General features: G+C 57.8%; 1 protein-coding gene across 1 annotated transcript; it reads right to left on the bottom strand.

Annotated features, from left to right (window-relative positions):
- Positions 1-3,159: 3,159 nt before the first annotated feature.
- On the bottom strand, positions 3,160-10,097 carry MAF1 (MAF1 homolog, negative regulator of RNA polymerase III). Its single transcript, XM_072132341.1, has 8 exons — positions 9,902-10,097; positions 7,241-7,349; positions 6,964-7,092; positions 5,626-5,791; positions 5,177-5,298; positions 4,954-5,073; positions 4,780-4,878; positions 3,160-4,635 (listed from the first exon to the last, which is right to left on the bottom strand). Exons 2-8 carry the CDS (start codon positions 7,321-7,323, stop codon positions 4,614-4,616), a joined length of 741 nt encoding a protein of 246 aa, XP_071988442.1. The 5' UTR covers positions 7,324-7,349; positions 9,902-10,097; the 3' UTR covers positions 3,160-4,613.
- Between the last annotated feature and the right edge of the window lie 3,241 nt (positions 10,098-13,338).

Here is a 13,338-nt window from a genome sequence, read left to right as displayed (position 1 = left end):
CCAGTAATACCATAGTCTAGTGGATGGGGGCGCTGTATCTCTATATACCAGTGCATGGAGCCTGTGTCACAGTGTAACTCTATGGAGGCTCTAGTGATATAACATCCCCCAGTGTAACCAGTAATACCATAGTCTAGTGGATGGGGGCGCTGTACCTCTATATACCAGTGCATGGAGCCTGTGTCACAGTGTAACTCTATGGAGGCTCTAGTGATATAACATCCCCCAGTGTAACCAGTAATACCATAGTCTAGAGGATGGGGGCGCTGTATCTCTATATACCAGTGCATGGAGCAGGTGTCACAGTGTAACTCTATGGAGGCTCTAGTGATATAACATCCCCCCAGTGTAACCAGTAATACCATAGTCTAGTGGATGGGGGTGCTGTACCTCTATATACCAGTGCATGGAGCCTGTGTCACAGTGTAACTCTATGGAGGCTCTAGTGATATAACACCCCCCAGTGTAACCAGTAATACCATAGTCTAGAGGATGGGGGCGCTGTATCTCTATATACCAGTGCATGGAGCCGGTGTCACAGTGTAACTCTATGGAGGCTCTAGTGATATAACACCCCCCAGTGTAACCAGTAATACCATAGTCTAGTGGATGGGAGCGCTGTACCTCTATATACCAGTGCATGGAGCAGGTGTCACAGTGTAACTCTATGGAGGCTCTAGTGATATAACACCCCCCAGTGTAACCAGTAATACCATAGTCTAGTGGATGGGGGCGCTGTACCTCTATATACCAGTGCATGGAGCAGGTGTCACAGTGTAACTCTATGGGGGCTCTAGTGATATAACATCCCCCAGTGTAACCAGTAATACCATAGTCTAGAGGATGGGGGCGCTGTATCTCTATATACCAGTGCATGGAGCCTGTGTCACAGTGTAACTCTATGGAGGCTCTAGTGATATAACATCCTCCCCCCCAGTGTAACCAGTAATACCATAGTCTAGTGATATAACATCCCCCTGCAGCCCCTGTACAGAGCCTAGAGCCCCACACCAATGGAGAGCGAAGCCCCCGCTAGAGCTTAGAAATTCCCTTATCCCGGAATGTTTCTATGTAGCGGTTGGTGGGCCCCAGGTACCATAGTCCGACTGTCTATGCAGAGGGTTCCCCCGGACACATCTATACAGAGAGGTGTGGAGGGGGCCTCGGGTGCAGGTGTACAGAGGGATCTTGGGGGCGGGGGGGGGCCTCGGGTGCAGGTGTACAGAGGGGTTTTGGGGACAGCCCTGGCTGGAGCCGCTCCCTTGAGATCTCGCAGTTAACTAAAATCCTTGCTGAGGCTTTGTTATGTAATACTTTTCTAGCGCTATAAATCTATCACTAAAGCCCATAGCCTCCAGGGTTAGTCATATGTAGCGCCATTCTATCACATGCTTCAGACATGTAACATTACAATGCTGCGCTCCCCTGGGTTAGAGGGATCTTGGGGGGGCCTCCAGGGTTAGCCACATGTAGCCCCATTCTATCACATGCTTCGGACATGTAACATTACAATGCTGCGCTCCCCTGGGTTAGAGGGATCTTGGGGGGGCTCCAGGGTTAGTCATATGTAGCGCCATTCTATCACATGCTTCGGACATGTAACATTACAATGCTGCGCTCCCCTGGGTTAGAGGGATCTTGGGGGGCTCCAGGGTTAGTCATATGTAGCGCCATTCTATCACATGCTTCGGACATCTAACATTACAATGCTGCGCTCCCCTGGGTTAGAGGGATCTTGGGGGGGGCTCCAGGGTTAGTCATATGTAGCCCCATTCTATCACATGCTTCAGACATGTAACATTACAATGCTGCGCTCCCCTGGGTTAGAGGGATCTTGGGGGGCTCCAGGGTTAGTCATATGTAGCCCCATTCTATCACATGCATCAGACATGTAACATTACAATGCTGCGCTCCCCTGGGTTAGAGGGATCTTGGGGGGCTCCAGGGTTAGTCATATGTAGCCCCATTCTATCACATGCTTCAGACATGTAACATTACAATGCTGCGCTCCCCTGGGTTAGAGGGATCTTGGGGGGGCTCCAGGGTTAGTCATATGTAGCGCCATTCTATCACATGCTTCAGACATCTAACATTACAATGCTGCGCTCCCCTGGGTTACAGGGATCTTGGGGGGCTCCAGGGTTAGTCATATGTAGCCCCATTCTATCACATGCATCAGGCATGTAACATTACAATGCTGCGCTCCCCTGGGTTAGAGGGATCTTGGGGGGGCTCCAGGGTTAGTCATATGTAGCCCCATTCTATCACATGCTTCAGACATGTAACATTACAATGCTGCGCTCCCCTGGGTTAGAGGGATCTTGGGGGGGGCTCCAGGGTTAGTCATATGTAGCGCCATTCTATCACATGCTTCAGACATCTAACATTACAATGCTGCGCTCCCCTGGGTTAGAGGGATCTTGGGGGGCTCCAGGGTTAGTCATATGTAGCCCCATTCTATCACATGCATCAGACATGTAACATTACAATGCTGCGCTCCCCTGGGTTAGAGGGATCTTGGGGGGGCTCCAGGGTTAGTCATATGTAGCCCCATTCTATCACATGCATCAGACATGTAACATTACAATGCTGCGCTCCCCTGGGTTACAGGGATCTTGGGGGGGCTCCAGGGTTAGTCATATGTAGCCCCATTCTATCACATGCTTCGGACATCTAACATTACAATGCTGCGCTCCCCTGGGTTAGAGGGATCTTGGGGGGGCTCCAGGGTTAGTCATATGTAGCGCCATTCTATCACATGCTTCAGACATGTAACATTACAATGCTGCGCTCCCCTGGGTTGGACGGAACCTCTGGAGATTGTCCGGGCATAAAGCCCCTTTCATCCACATGGACCACACTCCTAATACATTTTTTAACTCGCTCAGCCAGAATTTTGTCGAGAAGCTTGTTATCAGTATTAATCAAGGAGATCGGATGATAAGACCCAAGTTTGGTGCCTTAGGTATTTAGGTTATTAAGGCTTCCCCCATAGAGGGGGGGGGGGGGGAAGAGACCCCTTACCCAGAGAGTGGCTCCATACCTCTAAGAGGTGATTGATAAGTACATGGTGGTGTGCTTATATTCAGAGACACGCGGTGTAATATGGGGTTCTTCGGGCAGTGCCAGCACATTTCCTCCCCCGACACAAGAACGCTCTCATTTTCAAAGAAACTTTAATAATCTGAAGAAAAAATTTACCATTTGCATAAAAAAACGTCTAAAAACAAAACATTCTGCAACCAACACAAAGCAGCTCACCCGGCAGAGACAACGAGGAGTAGTCCGAGACCACCACAGCCGGAGAGGAAGGGGAGTAGTCCGAGACCACCACAGCCGGAGAGGAAGGGGAGTAGTCCGAGACCACCACAGCCGGAGAGGAAGGGGAGTAGTCCGAGACCACCACAGCTGCGAGACACGAGTAGTCCGAGACCACCACAGCTGCGAGACACGAGGAGTAGTCCGAGACCACCACAGCTGCGAGACACGAGGAGTCCGAGACCACCACAGCTGCGAGACACGAGGAGTAGTCCGAGACCACCACAGCTGCGAGACACGAGGAGTAGTCCGAGACCACCACAGCTGCGAGACACGAGTAGTCCGAGACCACCACAGCTGCGAGACACGAGTAATCCGAGACCACCACAGCCGGAGAGGAAGGGGAGTAGTCCGAGACCACCACAGCCGGAGAGGAAGGGGAGTAGTCCGAGACCATCACAGCTGCGAGACACGAGGAGTAGTCCGAGACCACCACAGCTGCGAGACACAAGGAGTAGTCCGAGACCACCACAGCTGCGAGACACGAGTAATCCGAGACCACCACAGCCGGAGAGGAAGGGGAGTAGTCCGAGACCACCACAGCCGGAGAGGAAGGGGAGTAGTCCGAGACCATCACAGCTGCGAGACACGAGGAGTAGTCCGAGACCACCACAGCTGCGAGACACAAGGAGTAGTCCGAGACCACCACAGCTGCGAGACACGAGTAATCCGAGACCACCACAGCCGGAGAGGAAGGGGAGTAGTCCGAGACCACCACAGCCGGAGAGGAAGGGGAGTAGTCCGAGACCATCACAGCTGCGAGACACGAGGAGTAGTCCGAGACCACCACAGCTGCGAGACACAAGGAGTAGTCCGAGACCACCACAGCTGCGAGACACGAGGAGTAGTCCGAGACCACCACAGCTGCGAGACACAAGGAGTAGTCCGAGACCACCACAGCTGCGAGACACGAGTAGTCCGAGACCACCACAGCTGGTCAGGTGCGAGTCCATCATCCACCAGACTATATGGACCCTTGGAGTGCAAGGCCCAACCCGAATATATACACAACACGTATTGTACATCAGTGCACAAGCCAACGGCAGATAAATGTTCACAGGCCAAAAACGGAAAGGCAAAAAAGTGGCTAGACACAAATGTAAAGCAGCCAGCACTGCTCTCCGCTCACACGCGTGACCCGGGACATGTATGTACAGCGGCCGCTCAGTCTCTGGTGGAAAGCTCCAGGCAGCCAACGCCTCCAGATCCTCCGCACAACGAGAGAAGGCACAATGGAGGGAGGAGACGTGGAGGGACACCCACTCGCACCCTGGATTGTGCTGGACACAACATCTTTAGGGGCACATCATCGAAGGCCTGAAATAAAGACAAACAACAAGTGTGAACAATGCTGCAGCACACCAGTGGACGGGTGACCATGGGTGACCCCCAATCTCTCCGTGTGGTGGACATTGCAGCAGGACAGTGAGCGCACCCTGCTGAGAAATCAGACAGTCTTACCGCTCCCCCCCAACATGGCCGGCTTCATCATCTTCCATTTCCTCTTCAAGGTCCATGTCCAGTTCTGAACCTGCGTCAGCCCCTTTGTAGGTGTAGCCACTGCAACAGAGCGGAGACAGCTCAGGACCGCCCAGGCACTTGTACACACACGTGTGTATAACGGACACTTATTACCTAACAGAGCGGCAGGTGAAGAACACCATTCTTTTCAGCTTCTTATTGTAGAAGAAATAGTTGAAGGACCACAAATTTCCATCTTCCCCAAAAGGGTCAGAGTCCAGATCAGGATTGTAGCTGACAGAGAAAGACCGCGTGGTGAGGAGTCAGGAGCCGGTACCCCAACAATGAGGCATCACAATCTGGCCAGGGACAGGTCCACACAGAGAAGGCTACCTACCTGTAGATGTCACACTCGGACAGGCAGATCTCTTCATCCACAGCGTCCCACAGATTAGACTTCAGGGAGGAGAAGTCTTCACCCAGGGCCGACACTAGGCTGCTATTCACAGCGTTCACCACCTGGGGACGAGACACACAACAAGGTTTAGGACCCATGAAGGACAGGGTGGCCCCATCACCTGGTCCTCCTTAGATTTCCTCTGCAGACCTGAGGGATCCGTTGGATTGTCAAACCTTAGTTGGGTTACCTACCCCCAGTCATGGCCCAAACAGCAGGTGTGTATGTCCTCAGAGACTGCACGGGCAGGAATAGGAGGCGCTGCGTCAGCTTGGGCAGTCCGTGCATACACGAGCCCTTCCATAGGAGGAGCAGCACACCCTACAGATCTCCTCTAATGAGGTCACAGCCCAGCGGGACGCTGAGCCACAACCTCCCAGTGTCCTCACCCAGTTTATACTCGGCTCCCGGCTGAACTCGTGGCTCCGTGCTGCACTGAAGTCATAGTCTGGCCGAAACGACTCATTCAGGGTGGCAATGAGATAGAACAGAGTCTTGCGGCTGCATTTATCGCTCAGCGGACCCTCTTCATCTCCCCCCAGACTCTTTCCCAGCCTGAAAGACACAAAACAGAGGGCAGTGCGGTAGCGGCTGAGCCCCGACATGGAGGACACGAGATTATGTGGTGGTACTGAGTTGCATTGGGTGCGGGCCATGGTCGGTGGTGACATAGGAGCGCCTCTCGTCTACAGTCCCGGGTTCGATGTTGGCGCCGGTGAGGGGTGCTGCAGTGTCGATGGCGCATTGGTGCGTGGTGGGGCCATGGTCGGTGGTGACATAGGAGCGCCTCTCGTCTACAGTCCCGGGTTCGATGGTGGCGCCGGTGAGAGGTGCTGCAGTGTGGACGGCGCATTGGTGCGTGGTGGGGCCATGGTCGGCGGTGACATAGGAGCGCCTCTCGTCTACAGTCCCGGGTTCGATGTTGGCGCCGGTGAGGGGTGCTGCAGTGTGGACGGCGCATTGGTGCGTGGTGGGGCCATGGTCGGTGGTGACATAGGAGCGCCTCTCGTCTACAGTCCCGGGTTCGATGTTGGCGCCGGTGAGGGGTGCTGCAGTGTGGACGGCGCATTGGTGCGTGGTGGGGCCATGGTCGGCGGTGACATAGGAGCGCCTCTCGTCTACAGTCCCGGGTTCGATGGTGGCGCCGGTGAGGGGTGCTGCAGTGTGGACGGCGCATTGGTGCGTGGTGGGGCCATGGTCGGCGGTGACATAGGAGCGCCTCTCGTCTACAGTCTCGGGTTCGATGTTGGCGCCGGTGAGGGGTGCTGCAGTGTCCATGACGCATTGGTGCGTGGTGGGGCCATGGTCGGCGGTGACATAGGAGCGCCTCTCGTCTACAGTCCCGGGTTCGATGGTGGCGCCGGTGAGGGGTGCTGCAGTGTGGACGGCGCATTGGTGCGTGGTGGGGCCATGGTCGGCGGTGACATAGGAGTGCCTCTCGTCTACAGTCCCGGGTTCGATGGTGGCGCCGGTGAGGGGTGCTGCAGTGTCGATGGCGCATTGGTGCGTGGTGGGGCCATGGTCGGCGGTGACATAGGAGCGCCTCTCGTCTACAGTCCCGGGTTCGATGGTGGCGCCGGTGAGGGGTGCTGCAGTGTCGATGGCGCATTGGTGCGTGGTGGGCCCATGGTCGTGGTGAGGCGGCAGCATGGTGGACGGTGTCCTCAGTTTGTGGCTTTACAACATCTGGAGATACATCCACCCCACAACCAGCCCTGCTCACCTACCTGCTGGGACTGACACCACCCGTCTGAGGAGGAGACAGAGCCTCCAGCACATGCGGCTGACCTTCCTGGCAGAACTGCTTGAACATGTGCTTATCATCACCGGCCATTTTACAAGAGTAGCTCTCAATCCTGTACAACAGAAGACATAATCCAGATTATCATAGCCCCCCCCAGAGTATGAGCCCGGCAGGGAGCACAGCTGCTACTCTTGTATATGGACAGCCCTGGGTAGTAGGTATCACAGCAGAGGCTCTGCGCAGTGTATCAGGACACCTACCTGCCGATGATGTGGGAGTCTCCCGTCTCCACACAAAGCTGCGAGTTCACAGCCTCAAAGCGGGAATTTTCCAAAAGTTTCATCTCCACAAGATCAGACACAGCGAGACCTGAGGAGAGGAGAAACACAACGATGAAGGAGACCGCCGGGGCAGAGGGCTCGCCGGCCCGACCCAGAGGAGACCGCCGGGGCAGAGGGCTCGCCGGCCCGACCCAGAGGAGACCGCCGGGGCAGAGGGCTCGCCGGCCCGACCCAGAGGAGACCGCCGGGGCAGAGGGCTCGCCGGCCCGACCCAGAGGAGACCGCCGGGGCAGAGGGCTCGCCGGCCCGACCCAGAGGAGACCGCCGGGGCAGAGGGCTCGCCGGCCCGACCCAGAGGAGACCGCCGGGGCAGAGGGCTCGCCGGCCCGACCCAGAGGAGACCGCCGGGGCAGAGGGCTCGCCGGCCCGACCCAGAGGAGACCGCCGGGGCAGAGGGCTCGCCGGCCCGACCCAGAGGAGACCGCCGGGGCAGAGGGCTCGCCGGCCCGACCCAGAGGAGACCGCCGGGGCATAGGGCTCGCCGGCCCGACCCAGAGGAGACCGCCGGGGCAGAGGGCTCGCCGGCCCGACCCAGAGGAGACCGCCGGGGCAGAGGGCTCGCCGGCCCGACGCAGAGGAGACCGCCGGGGCAGAGGGCTCGCCGGCCCGACGCAGAGGAGACCGCCGGGGCAGAGGGCTCGCCGGCCCGACCCAGAGGAGACCGCCGGGGCAGAGGGCTCGCCGGCCCGACCCAGAGGAGACCGCCGGGGCAGAGGGCTCGCCGGCCCGACCCAGAGGAGACCGCCGGGGCAGAGGGCTCGCCGGCCCGACCCAGAGGAGACCGCCGGGGCAGAGGGCTCGCCGGCCCGACCCAGAGGAGACCGCCGGGGCAGAGGGCTCGCCGGCCCGACCCAGAGGAGACCGCCGGGGCAGAGGGCTCGCCGGCCCGACCCAGAGGAGACCGCCGGGGCAGAGGGCTCGCCGGCCCGACCCAGAGGAGACCGCCGGGGCAGAGGGCTCGCCGGCCCGACCCAGAGGAGACCGCCGGGGCAGAGGGCTCGCCGGCCCGACCCAGAGGAGACCGCCGGGGCAGAGGGCTCGCCGGCCCGACCCAGAGGAGACCGCCGGGGCAGAGGGCTCGCCGGCCCGACCCAGAGGAGACCGCCGGGGCAGAGGGCTCGCCGGCCCGACCCAGAGGAGACCGCCGGGGCAGAGGGCTCGCCGGCCCGACCCAGAGGAGACCGCCGGGGCAGAGGGCTCGCCGGCCCGACCCAGAGGAGACCGCCGGGGCAGAGGGCTCGCCGGCCCGACCCAGAGGAGACCGCCGGGGCAGAGGGCTCGCCGGCCCGACCCAGTGGAGACCGCCGGGGCAGAGGGCTCGCCGGCCCGACCCAGAGGAGACCGCCGGGGCAGAGGGCTCGCCGGCCCGACCCAGAGGAGACCGCCGGGGCAGAGGGCTCGCCGGCCCGACCCAGAGGAGACCGCCGGGGCAGAGGGCTCGCCGGCCCGACCCAGAGGAGACCGCCGGGGCAGAGGGCTCGCCGGCCCGACCCAGAGGAGACCGCCGGGGCAGAGGGCTCGCCGGCCCGACCCAGAGGAGACCGCCGGGGCAGAGGGCTCGCCGGCCCGACCCAGAGGAGACCGCCGGGGCAGAGGGCTCGCCGGCCCGACCCAGAGGAGACCGCCGGGGCAGAGGGCTCGCCGGCCCGACCCAGAGGAGACCGCCGGGGCAGAGGGCTCGCCGGCCCGACCCAGAGGAGACCGCCGGGGCAGAGGGCTCGCCGGCCCGACCCAGAGGAGACCGCCGGGGCAGAGGGCTCGCCGGCCCGACCCAGAGGAGACCGCCGGGGCAGAGGGCTCGCCGGCACAACCCAGAGGAGACCGCCGGGGCAGAGGGCTCGCCGGCCCAACCCAGAGGAGACCGCCGGGGCAGAGGGCTCGCCGGCCCGACCCAGAGGAGACCGCCGGGGCAGAGGGCTCGCCGGCCCGACCCAGAGGAGACCGCCGGGGCAGAGGGCTCGCCGGCCCGACCCAGAGGAGACCACCGGGGCAGAGGGCTCGCCGGCCCGACCCAGAGGAGACCGCCGGGGCAGAGGGCTCGCCGGCCCGACCCAGAGGAGACCGCCGGGGCAGAGGGCTCGCCGGCCCGACCCAGAGGAGACCGCCGGGGCAGAGGGCTCGCCGGCCCGACCCAGAGGAGACCGCCGGGGCAGAGGGCTCGCCGGCCCGACCCAGAGGAGACCGCCGGGGCAGAGGGCTCGCCGGCCCGACCCAGAGGAGACCGCCGGGGCAGAGGGCTCGCCGGCCCGACCCAGAGGAGACCGCCGGGGCAGAGGGCTCGCCGGCCCGACCCAGAGGAGACCGCCGGGGCAGAGGGCTCGCCGGCCCGACCCAGAGGAGACCGCCGGGGCAGAGGGCTCGCCGGCCCGACCCAGAGGAGACCGCCGGGGCAGAGGGCTCGCCGGCCCGACCCAGAGGAGACCGCCGGGGCAGAGGGCTCGCCGGCACAACCCAGAGGAGACCGCCGGGGCAGAGGGCTCGCCGGCCCGACCCAGAGGAGACCGGGTCACATAGATATAACTAAGTACGAGAAGCAGCGATTGGACACTGCGCCCCCTGCTGGCTGAGCCTTCCTGTTACCTGTAGGGCGTCCGTCTCCGGCTTCTTGTTAGCACAACACGAGATCCCGCTGCTGCTTCAGCGTCTCAGGCCGATGGTCTGCGTTCTGCATGACGCTGCGCGGACGCTCAGAGCACAAAGGACCGGAGCTCCTCGGCATGACATCACCGCGCCGAGAAGAGGAGGAGACCCGAACCTGGAGACAAGTAACCGAATAATACTCATCCTTATAAAGTCACAGTATAATCCTCCTCCTCCTCCTCCTCATACATCACCAGTCACAGTATAATCCTCCTCCTCCTCCTCCTCATACATCACCAGTCACAGTATAATCCTCCTCCTCCTCCTCCTCCTCATACATCACCAGTCACAGTATAATCCTCCTCCTCCTCCTCCTCCTCATACATCACCAGTCACAGTATAATCCTCCTCCTCCTCCTCATACATCACCAGTCACAGTATAATCCTCCTCCTCCTCCTCCTCCTCATACATCACCAGTCACAGTATAATCCTCCTCCTCCTCCTCCTCCTCATACATCACCAGTCACAGTATAATCCTCCTCCTCCTCCTCCTCCTCATACATCACCAGTCACAGTATAATCCTCCTCCTCCTCCTCCTCCTCATACATCACCAGTCACAGTATAATCCTCCTCCTCCTCCTCCTCCTCATACATCACCAGTCACAGTATAATCCTCCTCCTCCTCCTCCTCCTCCTCATACATCACCAGTCACAGTATAATCCTCCTCCTCCTCAAACATCACCAGTCACAGTATAATCCTCCTCCTCCTCCTCCTCATACATCACCAGTCACAGTATAATCCTCCTCCTCCTCATACATCACCAGTCACAGTATAATCCTCCTCCTCCTCCTCCTCCTCATACATCACCAGTCACAGTATAATCCTCCTCCTCCTCATACATCACCAGTCACAGTATAATCCTCCTCCTCCTCCTCCTCCTCCTCATACATCACCAGTCACAGTATAATCCTCCTCCTCCTCCTCCTCCTCATACATCACCAGTCACAGTATAATCCTCCTCCTCCTCCTCATACATCACCAGTCACAGTATAATCCTCCTCCTCCTCATACATCACCAGTCACAGTATAATCCTCCTCCTCCTCATACATCACCAGTCACAGTATAATCCTCCTCCTCCTCCTCCTCATACATCACCAGTCACAGTATAATCCTCCTCCTCCTCCTCCTCATACATCACCAGTCACAGTATAATCCTCCTCCTCCTCCTCCTCATACATCACCAGTCACAGTATAATCCTCCTCCTCCTCATACATCACCAGTCACAGTATAATCCTCCTCCTCCTCCTCCTCATACATCACCAGTCACAGTATAATCCTCCTCCTCCTCCTCCTCATACATCACCAGTCACAGTATAATCCTCCTCCTCCTCATACATCACCAGTCACAGTATAATCCTCCTCCTCCTCCTCCTCATACATCACCAGTCACAGTATAATCCTCCTCCTCCTCATACATCACCAGTCACAGTATAATCCTCCTCCTCCTCATACATCACCAGTCACAGTATAATCCTCCTCCTCCTCCTCCTCATACATCACCAGTCACAGTATAATCCTCCTCCTCCTCCTCCTCCTCCTCATACATCACCAGTCACAGTATAATCCTCCTCCTCCTCCTCCTCCTCATACATCACCAGTCACAGTATAATCCTCCTCCTCCTCCTCCTCATACATCACCAGTCACAGTATAATCCTCCTCCTCCTCATACATCACCAGTCACAGTATAATCCTCCTCCTCCTCATACATCACCAGTCACAGTATAATCCTCCTCCTCCTCATACATCACCAGTCACAGTATAATCCTCCTCCTCCTCCTCATACATCACCAGTCACAGTATAATCCTCCTCCTCCTCATACATCACCAGTCACAGTATAATCCTCCTCCTCCTCCTCCTCCTCATACATCACCAGTCACAGTATAATCCTCCTCCTCCTCCTCCTCCTCATACATCACCAGTCACAGTATAATCCTCCTCCTCCTCCTCCTCCTCATACATCACCAGTCACAGTATAATCCTCCTCCTCCTCCTCCTCATACATCACCAGTCACAGTATAATCCTCCTCCTCCTCCTCCTCATACATCACCAGTCACAGTATAATCCTCCTCCTCCTCCTCCTCCTCATACATCACCAGTCACAGTATAATCCTCCTCCTCCTCCTCCTCCTCATACATCACCAGTCACAGTATAATCCTCCTCCTCCTCCTCATACATCACCAGTCACAGTATAATCCTCCTCCTCCTCCTCCTCCTCATACATCACCAGTCACAGTATAATCCTCCTCCTCCTCCTCCTCCTCATACATCACCAGTCACAGTATAATCCTCCTCCTCCTCCTCCTCCCCATACATCACCAGTCACAGTATAATCCTCCTCCTCCTCCTCATACATCACCAGTCACAGTATAATCCTCCTCCTCCTCCTCCTCATACATCACCAGTCACAGTATAATCCTCCTCCTCCTCCTCATACATCACCAGTCACAGTATAATCCTCCTCCTCCTCATACATCACCAGTCACAGTATAATCCTCCTCCTCCTCATACATCACCAGTCACAGTATAATCCTCCTCCTCCTCCTCATACATCACCAGTCACAGTATAATCCTCCTCCTCCTCCTCCTCATACATCACCAGTCACAGTATAATCCTCCTCCTCCTCCTCATACATCACCAGTCACAGTATAATCCTCCTCCTCCTCCTCATACATCACCAGTCACAGTATAATCCTCCTCCTCCTCCTCATACATCACCAGTCACAGTATAATCCTCCTCCTCATACATCACCAGTCACAGTATAATCCTCCTCCTCCTCATACATCACCAGTCACAGTATAATCCTCCTCCTCCTCATACATCACCAGTCACAGTATAATCCTCCTCCTCCTCCTCATACATCACCAGTCACAGTATAATCCTCCTCCTCCTCATACATCACCAGTCACAGTATAATCCTCCTCCTCATACATCACCAGTCACAGTATAATCCTCCTCCTCCTCATACATCACCAGTCACAGTATAATCCTCCTCCTCCTCCTCCTCATACATCACCAGTCACAGTATAATCCTCCTCCTCCTCCTCCTCATACATCACCAGTCACAGTATAATCCTCCTCCTCCTCCTCCTCATACATCACCAGTCACAGTATAATCCTCCTCCTCCTCCTCCTCATACATCACCAGTCACAGTATAATCCTCCTCCTCCTCCTCCTCCTCCTCATACATCACCAGTCACAGTATAATCCTCCTCCTCCTCCTCCTCCTCATACATCACCAGTCACAGTATAATCCTCCTCCTCCTCCTCCTCCTCATACATCACCAGTCACAGTATAATCCTCCTCCTCCTCCTCATACATCACCAGTCACAGTATAATCCTCCTCCTCCTCATACATCACCAGTC

Source organism: Engystomops pustulosus, unplaced genomic scaffold (assembly GCF_040894005.1).
Source record: "Engystomops pustulosus unplaced genomic scaffold, aEngPut4.maternal MAT_SCAFFOLD_402, whole genome shotgun sequence".
In the NCBI taxonomy this organism is placed as follows: Eukaryota; Metazoa; Chordata; class Amphibia; order Anura; family Leptodactylidae; genus Engystomops; species Engystomops pustulosus.
Note: the sequence above shows the minus strand (reverse complement) of the source record. Positions and strands in the feature narration are given on the sequence as shown.

Excerpts from the sequence above, each read along its gene's own strand:
- MAF1 (XM_072132341.1), bottom strand. The coding sequence starts at position 7,323 with ATGAAACTTTTGGAAAATTCCCGCTTTGAGGCTGTGAACTCGCAGCTT. Across the intron at positions 5,074-5,176 it reads TCCGAGTGTGACATCTACAG|CTACAATCCTGATCTGGACT; the intron begins GTAGGTAGCCTT and ends TTTCTCTGTCAG. Across the intron at positions 4,636-4,779 it reads GGCCATGTTGGGGGGGAGCG|GCCTTCGATGATGTGCCCCT; the intron begins GTAAGACTGTCT and ends TCTTTATTTCAG.